This window comes from Megalobrama amblycephala, linkage group LG7, assembly GCF_018812025.1.
Source record: "Megalobrama amblycephala isolate DHTTF-2021 linkage group LG7, ASM1881202v1, whole genome shotgun sequence".
NCBI lineage: Eukaryota > Metazoa > Chordata > Actinopteri > Cypriniformes > Xenocyprididae > Megalobrama > Megalobrama amblycephala.
In genome coordinates, this window is record NC_063050.1 from 20,795,616 (window position 1) to 20,817,788 (window position 22,173).

Here is a 22,173-nt window from a genome sequence, read left to right on the forward strand (position 1 = left end):
TGGAGGGATGGGTGGGTGGATGGATGGATGTGTGGATGGATGGGTGGGTGGATGGATGGGTGGGTGGATGGATGGATGGGTTGATGGATGGGTGGGTGGATGGATGGATGGAAGGGTTGATGGATGGGTGGGTTGGTGGAGGGATGGATGGATGGGTTGATGGATGGGTGGGTGGATGGGTGGATGGATGGGTGGGTGGATGGATGGATGGATGTGTGGATGGGTGGGTGGATGGATGGATGGATGGGTTGATGGATGGGTGGGTGGATGGGTGGATGGATGGATGTGTGGATGGATGGGTGGGTGGGTGGGTGGATGGATGGATGGATGTGTGGATGGGTGGGTGGATGATGGAAGGATGGATGGGTTGATGGATGGGTGGGTTGGTGGAGGGATGGGTGGGTGGATGGATGGGTTGATGGATGGGTGGGTGGATGATGGATGGGTTGATGGATGGGTGGGTTGATGGATGGGTGGGTTGGTGGAGGGATGGGTGGGTGGAGGGATGGGTGGGTGGATGGATGGGTGGATGGATGGGTTGATGGATGGGTGGGTGGATGATGGATGGGTTGATGGATGGATGGGTTGATGGATGGATGGGTTGATGGATGGGTGGGTGGATGGGTGGATGGATGGGTGGTTGGGTGGATGGATGTGTGGATGGATGGGTGGGTGGATGGATGGGTTGATGGATGGGTGGGTGGATGGGTGGTTGGGTGGATGGATGTGTGGATGGATGGGTTGATGGATGGGTGGATGGATGGGTTGATGGATGGGTGGGTGGATGGGTGGATGGATGGTTGGGTGGATGGATGTGTGGATGGATGGGTTGATGGATGGGTGTATGGATGGGTTGATGGATGGATGGGTTGATGGATGGGTGGGTGGATGGGTGGATGGATGGGTGGTTGGGTGGATGGATGTGTGGATGGATGGGTTGATGGATGGATGGGTTGATGGATGGGTGGATGGATGGGTGGTTGGGTGGATGGATGTGTGGATGGATGGGTGGGTGGATGGATGGATGGTTGGGTGGATGGATGGGTGGAAGGATGGATGGGTGGGTTGGTGGTTGGGTGGGTGGATGGATGGGTTGATGGATGGGTGGGTTGGTGGAGGGATGGATGGATGGATGGATGGATGGATGGGTTGATGGATGGATGGGTTGGTGGAGGAATGGATGGATGGATGGATGGTTTGGTGGGTGGGTGGGTGGATGGATGGATGAATGGATGGATGGATGGATGGGTGGGTGGTTGGATGGATGGTTGGATAGATGGGTGGATGGATGGATGGATGCATGGATAGATGGTATAAATAAAATCAAAATCAGAAAACTGTTATATAGTGAATGCTCCAATTTCTTAATGCTCTAAATAGTTCAAAGCTCTAATGCTCATTGTTGAGTCAGCTTTTCATCTGTCAGTTCTGGTCTCTGAAAATAGTAAAGCCCACGCAATAAGAGATTTGCTTGAGTACACATACACTACAACACGGGCTGTTTCAACAAAACAAAGTATTGCTGAGTATATATATGAACTCAGCGAGGGCTTGGTTTACTCCAAGCAAACAAATATGAGGAAAAGGCCGATGGCTCAAACACTGACAGCAAAATCAAAGAGAGAAGATCACATGGCTACAATGCATTGATTAAATTCACTATAATGTATAGTGAATTAGCATTGATCACCTACTATATCACAGATCATGTCTAAAAATGTTACAAAACCAAATCTAGCATGATTCACTCATGGATTTGTTGTTTTGTAGTATATGCACAGCTGCAGCTCTCTACAAAGTGTGTTAATCGGCAGTTTGTTACTGCACTGCCTGTGCTCCCATGAGAGATGACACCATAGCTTCAGTCTCTGGTGATCAGCAGTACAAATTAATGCACTTGCATACAGCTTATCCAACCCTAAGTGGCTTAAACAGCAAAAATCTCCAGCCACATATCAGATGCTCAGAGCCAAAATGGCTGACTCTGTTTCACCTAGGTTAATTGACAGAGGCTTCATGAACCTTGCAAGATGATCCAAAATAAACAGTGTAGACCAAACCTTGAGTAGTTTAAGACCAACCCTGCCTTCTGAACTGTGTCCTCATAACACTATGAGCAAACCTCACCAACCCCATAGGCAAATAAAGACATGCTCTTGTATCCTCTTACCGCTTCAGTGCAACATGTGTGTTAGAGGAGAGCTCAGCCTTTCCTTGTTTGATGTTTGTGGCGTTATCCCAAAGCAAAGGTTATGCAAAACACTCAAGCAGCACAGAGACAGACAGTCAGAGAGAAGCCCATGCTGGAAGAACCACACCCACAGAGGAACATGCCAACAGGTGCATCTAATTACAATATCCTGTCTACAAATGTTTGGAATCTTATGACAAATGGAAAGTCAGATGTTTCCATGGATAAGGAGAACTTAGCTAGTAAACTAAACTAAACAGCTCATGTTATCTGGTTGATCTAAGTTTTAAAGGAACAGCTGACCCCAAAAAATAGTAATTTAGGCTACTCCCCATCATGTCATTCCAATCCCACTTGATGTTTTTTTTTTGGACACCGGAAGAACTGTTGCCTTTCAACAACAGTTTATAGTCACCAGGGGCTGTAGAGCTCCAAATAAAGTCATGAAACGACTATCAAACAATTGAAAAATGGTGCGTTAACATCATTGCCATCAAAAGACATTGGTTGTCACATGTGTGGTAACCATGTGACATTTCATTTTAAAATTCTGGAAACAAATGAGAGCTTTAGGGGAGGGTCAAATGGGGCAGTGACTATAGGCTTGTTCGACTTGATGCAGCGCCGCAAAGACCGATCGGCGGCTGACTTGAAGCAGTGCATGCCGGTAAGAAATGTTGTCCGAATTAAGACAGCGCTGACGTCATGTGACTGTGACATATGGCTTTAAAGTACCACGAGAGCGATTCGAGATCAGCCGCCTGAGTTAGCCAGTGCAGTTTCTTAAGAGGAGCTGCACGAGCGCTGATGACGACACAGCTGTTTCATGATTGGCCGGATTCACTGCATGACAACGATCACGTGTGTTTCGTGTTTATTGTCACGCCTTCAGCTCCACTAATGCTCAAAAATCTGTGTTTTTATGACAGTTAAAGCTCTTTTCATGTAGTCGCGATGTTATATTGTGTCATGTTTATCAAAATAAAATGGATAAAAAACGTAGATCCCACTTCATTGTTTAAATAACATATGCTTATGTTGAACTTTATTCTTGTAAAAACAGACGCTGTAAGCAGTACATAAAGTTTTGAATGAAAAGGTCTCTGAAACATCAGTGTATTAGTCAAATACTGCATTTATTTCACTTCAGCTGTGATAAAGTATGCAAACCGATGCAAATGCAGCACGAGCGTAACTACGGGAAGCAGAAAGTGTCCGACTTAACGTCTCCGTTTTCAGCTCCTCCCTGCCTGCACGCGGCTAATCTCGCCGATCGGTTACATCCAGCCACAGCCGATGTCGAACACACCTTATGTCAGGGCTGCGTTCTGCCCCGACAAAACATTGCAAAATGTTTTTTAAATGGAAACGGTGGTGCGTTGAGCACCCTGTTCTGATGACGCAAGAGTTGCAACTATGGCAGCTGAGAAGGCCATTCTTTGTGTTCTTTTTGAAGAATTGATATGCTATATTTTTACTATAAAACTCTTACAACAAACATGTCTTCTAATATCTTCAGTTGTTGCGTATACCGAGCTGCAGTGGACGCATTTGTAAATGACTTTACTTGGATCCATTGTGCGAGCTGTCTCTTTAATACCACGTGGTTTAAATAAATATTGCTGCTGATTGGGCTGACATTTTTGACACACCCACCAAACAAGAGAAAATGTAACCCCGTTGCACACCGTTTCCAGGAAACATGTTGTTCAAACCGTAGAAAAATGTTGCGCACCGGTTTGAGCTTGAATGTGCCCCAGGACTTGGAATAAGCTGTATTAACTAATGTTATTTTTGTGTTTATTTTGTCCTTTTTGGAGCTTGACAGCCCCTAAAACTATAAAATCTAAAACTATATAAAAAATGTGTTAATTAAAATATAACATAAATAAAATAATTAGATAAAAACTTAAATGGCAAGTATTAAAATGACTAAAAGTGAAATAAAAGAAATCTATTTTTTTAAAAACAAAAACTGCTAAAAATGACAAAAGTATAAGATTACAAAAAACTTAAATCTAAAATATACAAATAAAAGCTCATTCGAAACAGTAATAAATACTATAGTCCATAAATAATACTGACACAGGTTGGTTAATATGGAGCATCATGGCAAAAACTATAAAATAATTTGTTAAAAATCTATAGCACATTGTAGCAGCAAATTGGAACGAAACAACATAAGGATAAGTAAATCAATTATTAATTTAAATTTTTAAATATTCCTGTAGGTGAAATGTTTGCTGCTTGATCCCTGCAGATTTTTAAAACACATTCAGCTTGTTAAACCTGACAGCATTGCATCACACAACCAGATACTAACACATACTCAAATGGAAGATGCATTATCACCCTTCCCATGATACATCACTGCCAACAACATCATGCATCATAATGCAAGTGCTGGGAAAAACAGCAAAGTGCCACACAAACACTTCTCATATTCTCAGCACATGACAAAAGAGGAACTTACAGATCAGCCCATCGCAGGAAACAATGAACCTGTAGAAACTTTCCATTTCCTCTAAAGGGATCTTCACCAAGCTCCTGCAGTTCTCTGGGGGTCGGAGGTGCGTCACAGTCTCCTCCATCAGTATCATTTCACCTCCTTCACTTGGTCTCAATCTACCCTGCTGTTCTTACCTTCCTCAGTCATTCTCTCTTTTACTGTCACGCCTGTCCTCGCATTGCAAATATTCACTCCCTGAATTATCATGGTCTCTCTCTCCCTCTCTGAGACGCTGTATCTTTCTCTCTCAGGTGTGAGTGCAGCAGTCAGGGACGTGACGCTGTTTTTCAGTCACACCCATGCCAACCGCAGGTAACGCCCCAAAATAAAGAAACTCTACACACACATGCAGCTACTCACTCGTTCACAAACACACCATCTGTCTCTTATCTCATCTGTGATTTGAAAGGCAATATCACATCTATTTGCATTATAATCAGATTTTCAAATAAATGCACAAAAGAATAGTGTTGGTTGCTCTTTCAATAAACTTAATGGAGTTCTTTGTTATGTATCATTTGAAAACATTTAAACAAATTGGAAAATTTACAAAGTTTCTGTAGCTCAGTTGATTAAGCTTGGTGTTTAGGTTATGGATTTGAGTTCCAGGGAACAAATAAGCTGATAAAATTTAAAACTTTAAATGGACAAATGAACATGAACTGTAAACAAATATTTAAAAATAATAAAATTAATATGTGGATAGATTTGATAGTTTGAGATTTTTTTTCTCATAAGAAAAACAGTATCTGAGAAGACTCTTTTTTTCTCTAAAAATCATACAGTAAAAATCTGTTAAAAAATACAGTAAAAATGGTAAAGTTCCCTTACTCTATACGGTGAGAAACTGTAACAGATCTAATGGGACATTTCATGTAATTTAAAGTCAAATACTGGTGGACAATTTTTGGAAGTAGAAAATAATTTTCAGCAAATTTAATTTAAATTGAAAAAAACAGAAATGTTGCTACTATATTTTTTACAGTAAAGTTCTGGCAACCATAGCTGCCATTTTTTCACCATTAATTTCATTGTTTTTTTGTTTTTTTTGCATGATCAATTTTCATATTTAGTCATGTTCATTTTTTATTTCTAGAGCTATTTTATTATTTTAAAGGTATTACTTTTTTGTACATAGAATTATACATTAAAATTTCAGCATGTCAGAATACTTCTCATAGCTTCAGAGGTCATTTCGAGGTCTCAGAGGTTAACCAAACACATTTACCTGATCGTGGGGCCTGCGAGTACCTGGTTTTCGTCCTCCCAGGTCTGTGGAGGAAACAACACACTGTTTCCATTTCTGGCTATCTGGATTTACTTCTCACAGCAAACACAAACACACGCGTGTAAATGGATCCAGCACCACTTCACGACTCTAACCGCTGTCTGTTATACTTTGACCTCACGCAAACCGTTCAAACCTGCAGCTGAGGTTAACCATTACCAGACACCATTACAACATACGGCAGGCTGGAAAACTCCACGTGGCTATGATTTATAAAAAGAAAAGTTGAGCAAATATCAAATATGTCTCAAGCTCTAAGTATATAGTTAACAAAAAACAAAACCATACAATAAATGTTAACTAAAATAAAAAAATATATTTTTATTTCAGCTAGTTGCAGGGCAACATTTCCCATTTTATTTAGTTTAACCTGATGTACTAAAATAATTAAAACTAAAGCTGAAATAAAAATTAATAAAAACGATATAGACATAAAAATTATTAAAAAACAACAAAAGAATTGCTAATATTTTAAATAAAATGACACTGGGACATATAAAAATAAAAAATAATTCAAATAAAAAAAATGTGTCTCAATAATAATAAAATAATAGGGCTGTAACGATATGCGATATGAAACCGAAATCGCGATACGCAGGTCCACGAACCTGTATCGCGATGTGAGAAGGCAGAATCGCGACACACCCCTTCCAACTCCCAGAGTTATCCTTCCTGACCAGATCCAATGCTACCACATTTTTAAATTACTATAAGTATTAGGGGTGTAACGATTTATCGTAGATGGTGTGTCTTAATCAGCTCTCTAGTTCAGTAAGTGTTTCGGGCACACATTGAATCTTGCAAGGTTTAAACGTTTCTCATGTCAGTCTCTTGCATGGTCGCGTGAGAAAAGTCGTGGCTTTCTTTCACCGCAGTGCACAGCAACAGCTGTGCTCACAGAAAAGCAAAAGACGCTTGCGATGCTTTGCTTTAAGAAGTTCTGTGGGCCCGTTCACATATTGCGTCTTTTCCGCGTGCAAGTCAGTTATTATTTTCAAATGTAGCTGCGCGGCAGGCGCGCTCATAATTGGATCAACGCGGTCGCGACGCGCATGCAATTCCCAACTTCTCAGAATGCCGCAAGCGCACCGCAGGTCGTGTGACAAGAATCAACCGATCAGCTATGGCCTTTCCGTAACAAAACATCAAAAGCTCAGCCGAACAGCTGATCATAGCTGTACATGGTGGTTTTTATATCTTATCTCCATCAATATATCTCGTAGTAAAACTAATGCAAGGGCTAGAAATCATTTATCCTTTGCAGAAACATCCTGATCCTCTTGGAGAGCTCAGTTCATGGTTGCATAGCAACGACCGACGCCACAGGAGCGCAAGCGCTTTGGAAAGAAGGAGAAGCGGTGCAGCCGCGCCTTCCACGCGCTTTTAGACGCGATATGTGAACGGCCCCTATTCATAATTCTAAGTTCATGTTAAATTTAACATTTTTTTTCAGTGACAGACAGCCCTATTCAACTGTTAATTTGAATACAGAAGGTTTTTATTAAAATTTTATATTTATTTATTTTATTGAAATGTGATCTTGTATGTACAACAAGGAAAATTATTTGTTGTTAATTAATTATTAGTTTTTTTAATAAATCTTGTTTGAATTTCAGTTTCATTTTGTTCAAAATATCGTGATACGTATCGTATCGTGAACTCCGTATCGAGATACGTATCGTATCGTGACCTGAGCGTATCGTTACACCCCTATAAAATAACACAGATAAGCAATAGTAATAGTGACGCTTGCCTTAATAGAACAAAACACACAGACAATCACTGGAAAATTGGACATCTGGTTCTAGATGGTGTGTATAAACTTCATATTCTAATAATAAAAGACTTTGAAGACTTTATGCTAAAGCTGGTCTGAGATTAGTCTGAAAAGATAAGGAGTCTGAATATGACAGATAACGAAGTTCAAAATAGACTCATCTGCATTGCGCTGATACGGAACAAAAGAGTGTGACAACATCACAAGGATGCAAGGAGTAGTTTCATATTAAACACATAGAAAGTCAAACATCAAAGAGCAAATACACACACAAACGCACTCAGACTTAAGCAGCATCTTGTTAAGAGCGAGAAGCAGACACAGAGAAGCTTAAGATCAGAGATTTACTCACATTTCAGGCTGTCAGACATCTGCTCTCCAGTACAGATATATTGTCCTTGTCAGTGCCTTGTTTTTTGTGTGTGTATTCCCTAGTCTGTCCACTGTATGCACTTGTTCAGTGAGTTGTTATGTGTGTGATTATCTTTTTGAGAAGTTGAGATGATACGCTATTTGCCAATATTTATCTGTCTCTTTTGCCATGCGTGTTCTCTAAATATACCAGTTCAGCTCTGTGCTGAGACACATTGGTTTACTGCGAAAACAAAACTTTTAGCACAAAGTGTCTGAGCAAGAGAGAGAGAGAGAGAGAGAGAGGATGTGTGTCAATGTGATCTGGGCAATGGGCCATCCACATGCATCTCAATGATGAGAGAGAAATCCCACGAGGAAACCACCTTTCAACCTCCCACACGCACACACACAAATAAACGGACAAATATTCACTTAAGTTGACCATAAAAAGAATATGGACAATTCAAATGCATACATTTCTTTTCATCAGACTTTTTGGGGTCACAATATGTTCAAGAAATAGTTCATCCATTCTGTTCATCGTTTACTCATCCTTATGCCGATCCATACTTTCTTTCTTTCAAAAGGAGATATTTTAAAGAATATGTTAGTGGTTCTTTTCTATGCAATTATAATCAATTGAGAGCTTTCAGGCTTCAATGCTTCAGTTCTCATTCACTGAAACTGCACAAGTTCAACTTGTCCATTCTACAAAATTCTGCAGTTCCACAAAAGAAAGAAAGTCCTATGAGTTCTGATTGACATGGGGTGAGTAAATAGCAGAAGTTTCATTTTTGGCTGAACTATTCCTTTAACTTTCACAAAGATGTGTCCTAAAACTGAATGACTCACAAACTAAGAGTCAGTCAGCAATTTCCATCCTGTTTCCTCAGCAAAACCATCTGAAAGCAGCTACGCCACACATACACAAGCTGATATTCAGTTCTCTCACCGTTCCAGTCCCTCCAGGAGCTCTTGCGGCTGAAGGTTGTGAAAGGAGAGAAGGGGACTCCCTGTAAGACTGTAGCCGATAGGTTGTAGAGGAGCTGCGTCAGTCGGGACAGCATCCGCTGTGGGGTGTCCTGGCCCTCCCGAAGAAACTCGTGCAGAGACATTTAAACTGGTCCCTACATGCACCTAAACCAGTCTCAACCGGTCTCGGCTCGGCCTGACCTCTCGGAGCCAGCCCAAATCCACATTCGGTCCAGACCAATGCTAAAAGAGTCTGAACTAAGACCAATTAAATCCCAAGCCAGGACGAACTGATCCAAGAGAATGCTGGGAAGACTACAGCAGCCCAGTCCTGGTCTCAGAGGGCTTCCTCTGTCAGATGGGACCCGCAGAGAGACGCTGCATGCAGACGCATTTTGGACCTCCTGTTTGTAAGGAAACAAGCCCGGCATTCAAGCAATAAACATGCGTACTTATTCTTGCAGAGGAGAGAAGAAGAGTGGAGGAGAGGGGAGGGAGAGTTTTAGCACAAATCCCCTTCTGCTCTGCTAATTACACACACACACACACACACACACACACACACTCACACACAATCATAAGTAAACTCTAATCTCCAGCATTCTTGTGCGCCACTTAGGGGCCAAATTGACTAACTTTTTCTTAACAGAAACAAAACCTCTAAATGAATTTGAACCTTTTAGGAATCATTTAAGACATGCATTTTACATTATCATGAGTGGAATGTTACTGAATGTTCATCAGCAAACATTCAGTAAAAAAACTTTCTTAAATACCACATCTGAGAGTTACTTCTGTAATGTGGTACAAGGAATGAAAGTTGACTGACTAGTTTGTGGTAGTAAGATGTATACTGTAGGTGAGTGTGGACCTGACAAAACTGATTAGATAGATAGATAGATAGATAGATAGATAGATAGATAGATAGATGAAATCAGAGATTTCTGTCCCTCCATTGACAGCTATGCTACTGACATTTTGATGCTTCAAAAAGTTCATAAAGAGACCGTAAAACTAATCCATATGTATTGACCAGTTTAGTTCAAATTTTCTGAAGAGACTCAATCGCTTTATATGATGAACAGATTTAATTTAGGCTTTTATTCACATATAAACATTCTTCAGCTCACACACCAGTTGTGGTAAACTGAAGCTCAAGCACGTTTGATTGACGCGCGTGAGAACCAATGAGGTTCATTCTCGCAAGAGGTTTGCTGTCGCGCGTCATGTTCGCCAATCAATGTTAAAATGTGAATATAAGCCTAAATTAAATCTGTTGATCACATAAAGTGATCGAGTCTCTTCAGAAAATTTTGACTAAACTGTTCAATTCATATAGATTAGTTTCTTTATGAACTTTTTGAAGTGTCAGTTTCAGACAGAAAGCTCTCAGATTTCATCAAAAATATCTTCATTTGTGTTCTGAAGATAAACGAAAGTCTTACGGGTTTGGAACGACATGAGGGTGAGTAATTAATGACGGAATTTTTATTTTTGGGTGAACTAACCCTTTAAGGGGTTGATAGGGTTAGGGTTATAATCATTTTTATAAAAAAACAATAGAAGCCTATGGTATGTCCACATTTAGAGGAAAACACTGGTAAGCCTATTAAATAACTTTATAATGAATAAAAATACATAATATCAGAGAGTTAGGGAATAAACAATATCAAATAGAAGTTAATGTCTGCACCAGAAACACACATATGTGTGTTTGTGTGATGAGGAGTCAGATGCAGAGAGATGAAGAGCAGGATAAGCCATTATAGGGTTAGTGAGGAACACCTGCGCACCTCTTACAGTCACATACATTCCCCCAAATAGAGCAGAGCACAGAATGCAGGAATACACACACTAAATAATGCATGAGACTACAACTACTGTAGCATGCTCCTTTATGCGTTTTTTTTTTTTTTTATAATTTCTATATGCAATTAGATGATAAGAGTTCAAAATAAATACATCATCTCATCATATAACTCTATTATTATGCATAATACCATGAATATGCATATGTAATGTCCTGGCTAGACCTTGCAATGCCCTAGCTCAAGAAGCACTTATATTTTCAAATGAAACACATACAGTTAACACACATATGCAGTTCATATCTACCATACATGACGTCACAGTTATTTGTTATCTGAGAGAGGTTTTCTCTCACAGTCACTCTCTGTTTCTCTCTTTGCTCTGATTCTCTCCCTGTTTCACCCTTGGCAATGTCTTCAGAGAACACAGAGAAAAGAGGAGAGAGGGAGAAACCGCCTGCCAAGGTTTGGGCAAAGGCCTCCCCAGCATGTAATTTAGCCCTCTAGTTCTCATCCTATTACCACGGTGGAAGTAACCCTACAGAAGAAAACAGCCTCCTCTTGAAAGACAACAGAACCCGTTACCACAGCAACCCACAGACACTGTACAGTATTTAGAGCCATTAAACACAGAGATAATCTGTGCTAAATAGAGGTAAAAGTGTTTATATGATGATACAATGTCATAAAACACATTAAAGTTTTCTATTTAAAGGCTATTAGTATTGTTAACCACTAGTGGCTAACCTGAGCTGGAACATCAAAGTTTTTTATAGCCATCCAAAAATAATGTCACTGGTAAAACATCTACAGAACTATAAAACATGAACTAGACAGATGATTTGATGTTGGCTTGACAAAGCCTGGTCTGAAAGTGTAGTTTTAAAAGCTTGAGATTTTAAGGTTTTACTAGCAGATAGACAGAAAGTAAGACAAAATAAAATCTCAAACAGACCACTAGACCCTCAAGAAACCATATCAAACCAGTTCTGTCCCCTTTCAGACCCAATTAGACCTCATAAGATCACTAAGAAACCATATTAGACCACATGTTCAGGCATTGCCTGATGTAGCAAATATGTTTTAATGTTGCTAACATGTTTCTGGCATGTTGTTAGTATGCTGCTAGCATGCTTAAACCAATCCCTGGTTCAATGCTAGCTTGTTTTAGCATGTTGCTAGCATGTTTTAACACATTTGCTGTATTTTTATTTTTTATTATTACACATTTGCTGGATCTCTGTAGGCCACATCGAGGCTGCCTCATTTCAGAACCATTATATTCCAATGTAGGAAAGAAATTACAGTAATTTTTCCCTCAGGAATTTCTAATGGTTACTTTTCAGAAATGAGACATCCTTGATGACGCATGTCATTGGCAAATGCGACCTCAGAAGGGCGCAGCCTTCAAAACGAGACCCAGCTATTGCTAGCATGTTGCTAGCATAACTTAGCACATTCCTTGGATGTTTTATCATATTGATTTAGGATGTTGCTAGCATGTTTCTAACATATTTTTGCATGTTTATAGCATAACGAGTCAGAACATACCGGGTTTGGTGGTCATAGTTTGAAAGCTCTAGGGCGAATTACTGTTAGAAATTTAATACGTCTAAATAGATCAGCTTTGTCAAGCCAACATAATTATTAACAATATATGTTGCTTTGAATAGAAAAAGATGCATGTGCTTCAGTCGTGTCACTGAACTGCGTGTAACTATGTGTAGCGTTTGCTCAAAAATGAAAATACATTTAGTCAGTATACTTTATTATTACAATTTAGATCTGTGATCACCTCAAAATCTAACTGTCACTGTGCTGGGAGACGTGATAAGCTAATGGGTGACATTTAGAGTGCAGAAGTAATGTCATGTGCGAGTGTGTGAGAGAGAAATTGTGAATATGAGCAGACAGCTGCTGAGGACCAGCATTAGCTCTTTGTCTAGACTGAGTTTTAGACACCTAATAAACACTAACCGGTTCCTCTTGAAGTTTTTAAGGCACAAAATGGCGCATGTGAGAAACATAGGTCAACATAGCAGACAAAATTTCTAGCGCGGCCAGTCATGCACAAACAAGCATATTCCCAGTCGGCATTTCAACATTTATTCATGGGTAAATGGATCAATCACAGTTTAATTTTGTTTCGGTTTTGCAAAATGTTGATATCGCAACACTGGGTTGTTTTTCTATCATGGAGGGGGCTTTCCATTTACTTCTACTGTTTTTATACTCAACTAATTATATATTCTATCCCCTTTCCATAAAAACACAAAAATATTGCATAAACATGTTTCCAGCTGGTTGGTCCACACAATAGTTGGAATCTAGTTCTTTAGGTTTTCCTTTTAAAAACATTGTGACCACAGCTGGAATCTTATGCTCACTCCAATTCATTTAAAACAAAACAAAAGTCTAATAAGCATAAATGAATGCTACCTTGTAACTAATGATAACTCAGAGCTTCAGCAAATAAATGAGTGTGCGAATACAAGCAGGTTAAGAGTGAGTTCACCATAGTGTAAACAGTAACATGTATCTTTATACACCAGAACGCTAAAGGCCAAAACCTCTTGACTAAAGGATGACCCATTTATAGACATATAATATTTTTGAAAGACCATGAATGTGAGAAAGGGTGTTAGTACGCTTTGTGTGTTTGCTGCTTCATTGTGCCGGTGTGTGTTTTTAGCCACTCACTGCCAGTGGCAGACTGCTCAGATGTAGGGAAATAGGACAAACAGAACTCCTCAGAGAATGAGAGGAAGAAGACATCATAAAAACACAGATAGGCTTACCCACCACATAAATGAGAAAGAGCAAGAGAAAGAGAATCTACAGTTCAGGATTTGAATTGCAATTAAAAAAAAAAAAAATTCTAAGTCAAATTTAAAAGGGGTGATGAACTGAGAAATCAAATTTTCCTTGAGCTTTTGATATATAAAAGGTCATCATACTATAAGAATATCCTGTAAGTTTCAGAGCTGAAAACTTCCTTGTTAGTCCAATAAAAGCTTTTATTGACACCAGACCCAGCAAACGACAGGATTTTCAAAGTGAGGATCTATGACGTCAAAGGGCAGCAAGCACCGCCTCCGCAGAAGAAGATCAACTTCATCACTGCCTGTTTAGCCCCGCCCACCAGTTAGTCAGTTATTCAAACCCGTGACTAAACGTCAACTTGCATTGTTTCTCTTAGTAGGATGAAAATAATCTCTTATTTAACGGTGATTAAATTATATAAAGAAAGCGATCAAAGAAAGCTCCCTTTGCAATCGTTCAAACAGTGCGAGTTTATCAGTGACTGATGTGCAAAACTCCCATGCAAAATTCGTTTATTCAACGAATCTCTTAGTTATATCATGTTTGCACTGTTAGTGAAGATGAAAGCGTTCGTTAGTGTGCAATTGAGAAAAAAAAGAAATTGAGTTGTAATGACGAGATCACTGCTTTCATTCACTTAAAATGTCAGTGATCGGCTACATGCTCATCACTGCAACCTTTCATTCCACAATCTAAATATAATGCCATAGATCTAAATGTAATGCAACACTTTTCACGACTAGTTAACCTTGAGAGCTGTAATAGTAAAAACGCACTAAAAGAGAGTAATTTCAAATGGAAAGATGTCAGCCAATCACAGCAGTGGGCGTTTACACTGAAGTCTCACAGAGACACGTCCCTTAAAACAAAGCGTTCAAATCAGAGGGCTAAAATCAGGGTAGGAAAAATGCCTTTTATTTCTAAATTATGAAAATTTTTGTTGTAAAAAGCATACTAACATTATAAGTGCACCCCAAGAAACATTATAAAACAATAAAACAACACAGTTCATGACCCCTTTAAAATTTAAATTCAAAATTCATATTCAAAGTGTGCATTACACTCCAGGTTTGGGTTTGGTATGTTGCATTCGTTTTTTTATTTATTTTTTATTTTTATTTAAAGCAGAAAAATAAGAATTGTTTTTCAGAAAAAACAGGACTTTAGGTTAATTTTGTGTTTTTACACTTTAAAGGGTTAGTTCATCCAAAAATGAAAATTCTGTCATTAATTACTCACCCTCGTGCCGTTTTACACCCGTAAGACCTTCGATGATCTTCGGAACACAAATTAAGATATTTTTGTTGAAATCCGATGGCTCAGTGAGGCCTGCATAGGGAGCAATGACATTTCCTCTCTCAAGATCCATAAAGGTACTAAAAACATATTTAAATCAGTTCATGTGAGTACAGTGGTTCAATATTAATATTATAAAGCGACGAGAATATTTTTGGTGTGCCAAAAAAATTAAATAACGACTTATAAAGTGATGGCCGATTTCAAAACACTGCTTCAGGAAGATTCGGAGCGTTACAAATCAGCGTATCAAATCATGATTCGGATCACGTGTCAAACCGCCAAACTGCTGAAATCACCTGACTTTGGCACTCCGAACTGCTGATTCAACACGCTGATTCATAACGCTCCCGAAGCTTCCTGAAGCAGTGTTTTGAAATCGGCCATCACTATATAAGTCGTTATTTTGTTTTTTTGGCGCACCAAAAATATTCTCGTCGCTTTATAATATTAATATTGAACCACTGTACCCACATGAACTGATTTAAATATGTTTTTAGCACCTTTATGGATCTTGAGAGAGGAAATGTGCAGGCCTCACTGAGCCATCGGATTTCAACAAAAATATCTCAATTTGCGTTCAGAATTTTCATTTTTGGGTGAACTAACCCTATAACAATATGTGCAACTATAGCAGCAGATGACTATTATTCTGTTACATGGAGCTGAGGAAGAACTGACGAAGGCACGATTCAATCAGTGGTTGAACGATCAGTGGAAAGGGGCATTCATTGATTAAAAATCAAGCCGAATTCTTGTTCTTTTTAAAAAAACATACAAACAAACAAAAAAACAAAAACGGCACAATTTTCTCATTCTTCTGCATTCAATATTACAGTAAATCAAAAACAACTAAATGCAACGTTCAAAATGTCTAGTTCAAATGTCAAAAGTTCTAATTCAGAATTTCTAATTTTAAAACAATCACATTTTAAAAATCACAAATACCAATTTCAAATACTAAAATCTAATTAGGAATGTTGAAAAAGTTTTCATTCAGACTTCAAAATTCAAATTCAAAAGGCATATAATATAAGTGATGCCAATCAACAGCAACGATTTTGAGCAACTAAGCATAATAAAGATCTAATTATAACAGCTGTTGTTGTTTCACAGGTTGGAAGGATTCATTTATTCCGAGGTAAAATCAATACGACACGTTCTCAGCAAATACTTACTAGAGCAAAGACAAACAACCTTGAGCTACAGTTCCCATACCTTTCTCGTAACACCACTGATTCACACACACACTCACTCACAGCTCCTCCTACCGATTTTATGTACGATAACAGTGAGTCGTCTGACGAGCTCCTCCAGAGAGTCCTCTCCCATCTTCACCCACAGGATCATGATGAGCAGGATGCAGAGAATCAGGAGCAGCGGAGACACGCAGCTCTGCTGCTCAGGAGAGAAGGATTCTGAGGGGAGAGAGGAAGCCGTCTCGCTGCTCAAACCAGCGCTGCTGCTGCCGCTGTCGCCACTGCAAGAGATGCTGGAGAGAGAAAAAGAGAGAGAGAGGTGCCTCAGCTCAGTGGCAAGGATGAGACAGCAACACACTGACACACATACACACACTGCAGCAGCCATGCAGAGTCATCATGCACAGTTTGCACACACACACACAGGTATGCAAATATGAGTGATATTAGGGTCACTACATGACAGCAATGCATGGAAATAGCACGTAAACAGACTGTGACCTACAAACATGCATGTGCTCATAAGCAATCATGCATAACTGTGTGTGTGATATGTCATATTAATTTATTGTCCTCTCTAACAGCTAGAACAGAGTCTGAGAAAATAACTGCACTCAAATCATATTTGATAGACTGCAGATATCATCAGTGGTGCTTTATAAATCATCATTAAGGTCAAGAAAGGTCATTTGGGTTTCTTCTGGGTTAATTAAATCAATTATTTTAGATTCTGGTATGTTGTGAGTGTGTTTTCATGCATATTAAATGGCTCACTTTCTTTCCTACTGTTAAAGCAAATAAATGCACCAATGTAGCACAAAGAACTATGGATGAGTTTAGTGCTGCATTACCTGTATCATAACTCTAGCCCAGTTGTAGTTTTGGAACATGGCGACACCTTGTGGTCGAGAAGCAGAATTACAAGCTACCATGACGTTGGCGTTTCCGAGGGTCATCATTATTGCAAAATAAACCACGATAGATTATCCGCCGCTTATGATATGACTACTTACCAAATAAATACATTAATTAAAAATATTAACTTGTTTTTAAATTATTTAATCTTACTTGTAGATTAGCTTTGAGTTTTCGATAAGAAACATATAGTTACAACTTAGCCCTTACAATCGGCCTAGCAACAAGATGAACAACGTTAATATACTATTATTAATCTGCAATCCAAGTTACTTCATATATGGACTAGTTAGTATATTTAGCTACAATGTGTCTAATATCTATAGAGGGTATGCATTGACGTCACTTTCCCGCCGAAAGCGCGCTCCCTCAGCTGAACTGAGTGGCAAAAGAACCTGCTGCGTGACTGGATTTAACAGGGGAAACTGCGAAAACGCGAGTAAAACTAACGAATTACACTAAAGGTTGGGCTCGAAAGTGTTTCTTATAACCTTGTCAAATAAACCTAATCCATGGATATTGTCATGCAGCCAGGAATCGTGTTTCCTGACATTTATATGTGCCTGATTTCGACGCCGGGGACATAGGCTACATAAAGCAAATCGGCCTGTGAATATTTTATATAACTACAATATCGGTAGGTTTAAATCTGCGTAATCACTTTTATCAATGTTATATCGCCCAGCCCTAAAACTTATATAGTTTTTGTCAGTGTTTATTTAAAAACACCCCAATTATGCAGAATATAAAAATATGATGAGTTGTCAACACAATATATAACAATACAATATATACGGTATGATTTTACCTCAAAATCCAACATTTTGACACAAAATGATAACTGGGTCAATGACGTGACGCTCATTTTTTTGTGTCCTTATAGTTTTAGTTAAATTTAAAAGGGTAAAAATTGCAAAATAAATGAACAAATTACTTACATACATTCTCTTTTTGGAGGACCAAGTCTAAAATTTCTGGTTTTAATCAATTTTGAGAGAATATTTTGGGATTGATTGCAAAAATGTCAATGTGGTGTAACCGTAAAAACTTGGTACCAAATAATTGATCTTGTTTAAAAAAGGTGAAATTCTCAATAAAACACCATATAATCTAGTTTGGCATAATCTTACATTAGAACAATTTAATAGTAAATAAAAATAAATTTAACACCATTGTTCTGAATATTATAAATAATTTGGGGAATCATTGGAGTCAAGTCAAATTCCTGAAGTGTCAAGGTGGTGTAACCACCACTCAAGGAGCCATTTTGTTAATATTGTGCAAGAAAACCACGTGACAGGAAATTATATCACAAAGAGGGACCCCTGGTGACACTAAATGCTGCATGCAAAGGTTAGTAACTGTCTTTAAAATATGAGATAATTTGACATTTTTAGGGTATGGTTAGGTATTCTTAGGTATACATGTCAAATGGTATGACCCCATGAATACATTGATAATTCATCATTATTATAAAAATGTGTATTGACTTTAAAAATTACATTTGAAATATTTCCAACAAGGCCATGTGCTTACATAGGTGTCCATGATAATACCTGTCAAATTTGATTTTAAATTGAAATGTCAAGTGGTGTAACCGGTTACACCATTTGACTTCTATTACAAGTCTTTCTGTTAGGGGCAAATTTAGTCAAAATCACTAGTTTATGGTGCTGATTAAAGATGTAATATAAACTAAACTACAATTTGGAACTATTTTCAAATGTTCAATGTTTTATTTTTTTGAGGAAGTGGTGCTTTAACCACAACTTTATTATTAAAGCTCTGTAATTCAGTAAAATAAAATATAATTATGTTGCACAACATTAATGTTTAGAACATTAATGTTTAACATTGAAATGTTTAGCTTCAATGCATATTTCTATTCCATTCACTTAAAAATGTAAGTAATCTAAAATCATGGAGTGATTGCTAACGAAAGATAAGCGCGTCAAACGTATCAAGAGCAGCTTTTATTATGCCGCAGTCGCTGCTTATGCTTCTTCAAGTCAAGCGTATGTGAGGTAAAGCAGCTCTATTTTATCATATTAGACACATTTGTGTGTTCACATTTGTTATGCTACTCTGTGCGTTCGCTCGGCAACTGCTATGAGACACTTTGTTGCACACTGCAGTCAACTAGATCCATATTAGGCTTGGTAAAACATGGTACTCACAGTAAATCAAGAAAACAAGGTTTAAACAATAAGACTAAATGTGTTTAGCTATATAATATGATTAGATTTCTGTCGACAAATGTATCCAAACAGTTGCTCATCTGTCTAATAAAACACATAATATATTAAAGTGTCTTTGGTGTTTCTGTGGTTTCGACAAAATAAAACCGGAAACCAAGGTTAACGTGGGTATGATGTCATTGATAGGCGACGCACGGACATGGCTCGTGTCCTGGTTATTATTTCTCTAGGTTTAAACATTCTTGGAAACATCTGGCATAATATAAGTACACAAGTCAACAAAATATATAAAATTGTCCAAGTGTTTTTTTGATATTTGAATCCAAAAGTCTTATATATTGTGCATTTAACCAAAGACTACAATTTACATCTATAAAATACAATTCATTAAATTTCTAATATTTTATAATTAAAATGACATAACAGAGCCCCTCTTCCCCCAATAGATAAATCGATATAGTTTCAAGCAAGGAAACAGTGGCTCATCACAGAGCACAAGTGAATTTTGATCCTGCTATCAGATATTTTTTTCTTAAGAAATCATCACTTTGATGATTTATTGTTATTAGATATTGTTCCTTAAAGGGTTAGTTCACCCAAAAATGAAATTTCTGTCATTTATTACTCAACCTCATGTCGTTCCAAACATGTGAGACGTTTGTTCATCTTCAGAACACAAATTAAGATATTTTTTGATGAAATCTGAGAGGTTTTTTTTAATCTCCCATAGAAAGCAACAAAATGACCACATTCAAGGTCCAGAAAAGTTGTAGAGCCATTGTTAAAACAGTCAACGTGACTGCAGTGTTTCAACCTTAATGTTATGAAGAGATGAGAATACTTTTTGTGCGCAAAAACAGAATGAAAATTATGACTTTATTCAACAATCTCTTCTCTTCCTGTCACTCTCCTCATGTAGGTGACGCAGTAACACGGTGAAGGCTTCCTTGTTTATGTCCGAATGCCAGCTCAGTATTGGCCCTCAGCTCAGATGACATCACGTGATCAGCACAGCGCATGCGTGTGAGACTGATGCAGGACCCGGCCAATAATGAGCTGGTGTTCTGACGTAAAACCTGGAGTTTCTGCACTGTTTACCATGTCAACAGCATAGGAGAATGACAGGGAAGAGACAAAACAGTTTAATAAAGTTGCTATTTTTGTTTTGTTTTTGCACACAAAATGTATTCTCGTCTCTTCATAACATTAAGGTTGATCCTTTGCAGTCACGTCGACTGTTTTAACGATGTCTTTAGTACCTTTCTGGACCTTGAAAGGGGTAATTTCGTTGCTTTCTATGGGAGATAAAATGATCTTAATTTGTGTTCTGAAGATGAATGAAGGTCTTGTGGGTGTGAAATGACAAGAGTGTGAGTAATTAATGACAGAAATTTCATTTTTGGGTGAACTAACCCTTTAACTGTAAAATATATGAGACATGATTTCACTGTTCAGTACTATGATTATTTCTTGTTGCCAGATGTTGTTTTTCATCACTGAAACCACTTAACTTAACTTGCTGACTGTCATGCTTGATTTTCAGTGTCAATTTGTTCAACAAACAATGGCCTTTGGCTGTAGAAGCAACATGGTCAGGTGGTGTAAATGGTTTGTGTCAATTGGCGTAACCAGTATTTTTCATAAAAAATATAATTATATACAGAAAAATTAATGTGGAATAAAATGTTATCATCTAGTTTAGTGTAATAACATGACTTTAAACAATTTTAACATAATTTGTCAAAGATTATTTAGAAATCAGATGTGTTTTCAGCATGTGTCCCACCAAATATTGCAAAAACACATTAAAATTTACATTTAGAGATAACTAATAAAATTATTTTTCATTTGATATTTTAAATTGAAGTATATATTTCTATAAGTGAGCTTACATGCCATCTAGGTGGATAAAATATTTAATATTACTCATTCTTTGGCGGTTACACCATTTGACATTTTTAGGTACATTCATTCTTAACTTTAGTAAAAAATTGTGCAAATGTCTTTTTTATCAACATAAAATCAACTTAGACACAATATATACATTTTAACGTACCTGATGCATGATTTTAAAACAGGTTTTTAAAAGATTTTTTAATTTCTCATCTTGCCGCACCATATTTGTCACTGACCCAACTGCAAATCCATGTTTCTCTGCTGGAGTCCAGCTGTTTCTGTGAATTGCAGCAATCCATTTGCTTCTTTTTTCTTTAGCTGTCAGCAGTTTTTAAATATATAACTCCGATTTTGTGTCAAAGCTATTTGTACAGTTGATTGCAAAGCTTTTTCCCATTTTGGATGTTTTTTGTGTGTTTTTTGCAGCATTCACGCTGAAAACCAACGCTGCCGCTCAGTCTTTTGCCACTCAGTGAGCGTGACCGCAGTCCTAACGGTCGACGGTGACGTCTACAGTTTACCCTCCACTAACAAAATGGCGCCAAATGGATTTTAACTGGCGTTTTGTTGATAGGATAGATGTGAAAATACAGTAGTGCTCGTATGTTGCTATGGATAACGGTTCATACAGTTATTATACAAAATATTTGACTGAGCGATTACGTGATTGAACTAAAAAATAATATTTCAGCGATTCATATAAACTACTAAGCACTGTTTAGCTCGCTACCGACAAGTCCCATGAATACGGATACATGGTTATGACAGGGACACGCCTGAGTACAGTTTAAACCCCTGATTTCTGTGATTTTGGAGTTTGCAATAAGAATAAATAAACAAAAAATTAATAAAAATAAAAAATCTGTGTCAGAATGGTTGGTTGGACCACACATTGCACCACAAAAAAAAAAAAAAAGATTGTTTTTTTTGCTTCTTTTGCTTTAAAA

At 38.0% G+C, this 22,173-nt stretch overlaps 1 protein-coding gene across 5 annotated transcripts in view; it reads right to left on the bottom strand.

Moving 5' to 3' along the window:
- mcf2la (mcf.2 cell line derived transforming sequence-like a) overlaps nucleotides 1–16,422 on the bottom strand; it is an 83,110-nt gene extending 66,688 nt beyond the window's left edge. Inside the window, exons 1-2 of one of the 5 annotated variants that reach the window (XM_048196453.1) lie at nucleotides 8,118–8,413; nucleotides 5,929–5,972 (exon numbers count right to left, since the gene is read on the bottom strand). Coding sequence is in view for 3 of the 5 variants with exons in the window: in XM_048196441.1 (XP_048052398.1) it covers nucleotides 4,665–4,791 (127 nt within the window). In the remaining 2 variants the exon portion in view is untranslated. Of the gene's footprint in view, nucleotides 1–2,170; nucleotides 2,350–4,664; nucleotides 4,950–5,928; nucleotides 5,973–8,117; nucleotides 8,414–16,289 lie in introns of those variants that run through there. The other 4 variants (XM_048196445.1, XM_048196448.1, XM_048196441.1 and 1 more) reach the window with 4 other exon arrangements.
- Nucleotides 16,423–22,173: the final 5,751 nt, after the last annotated feature.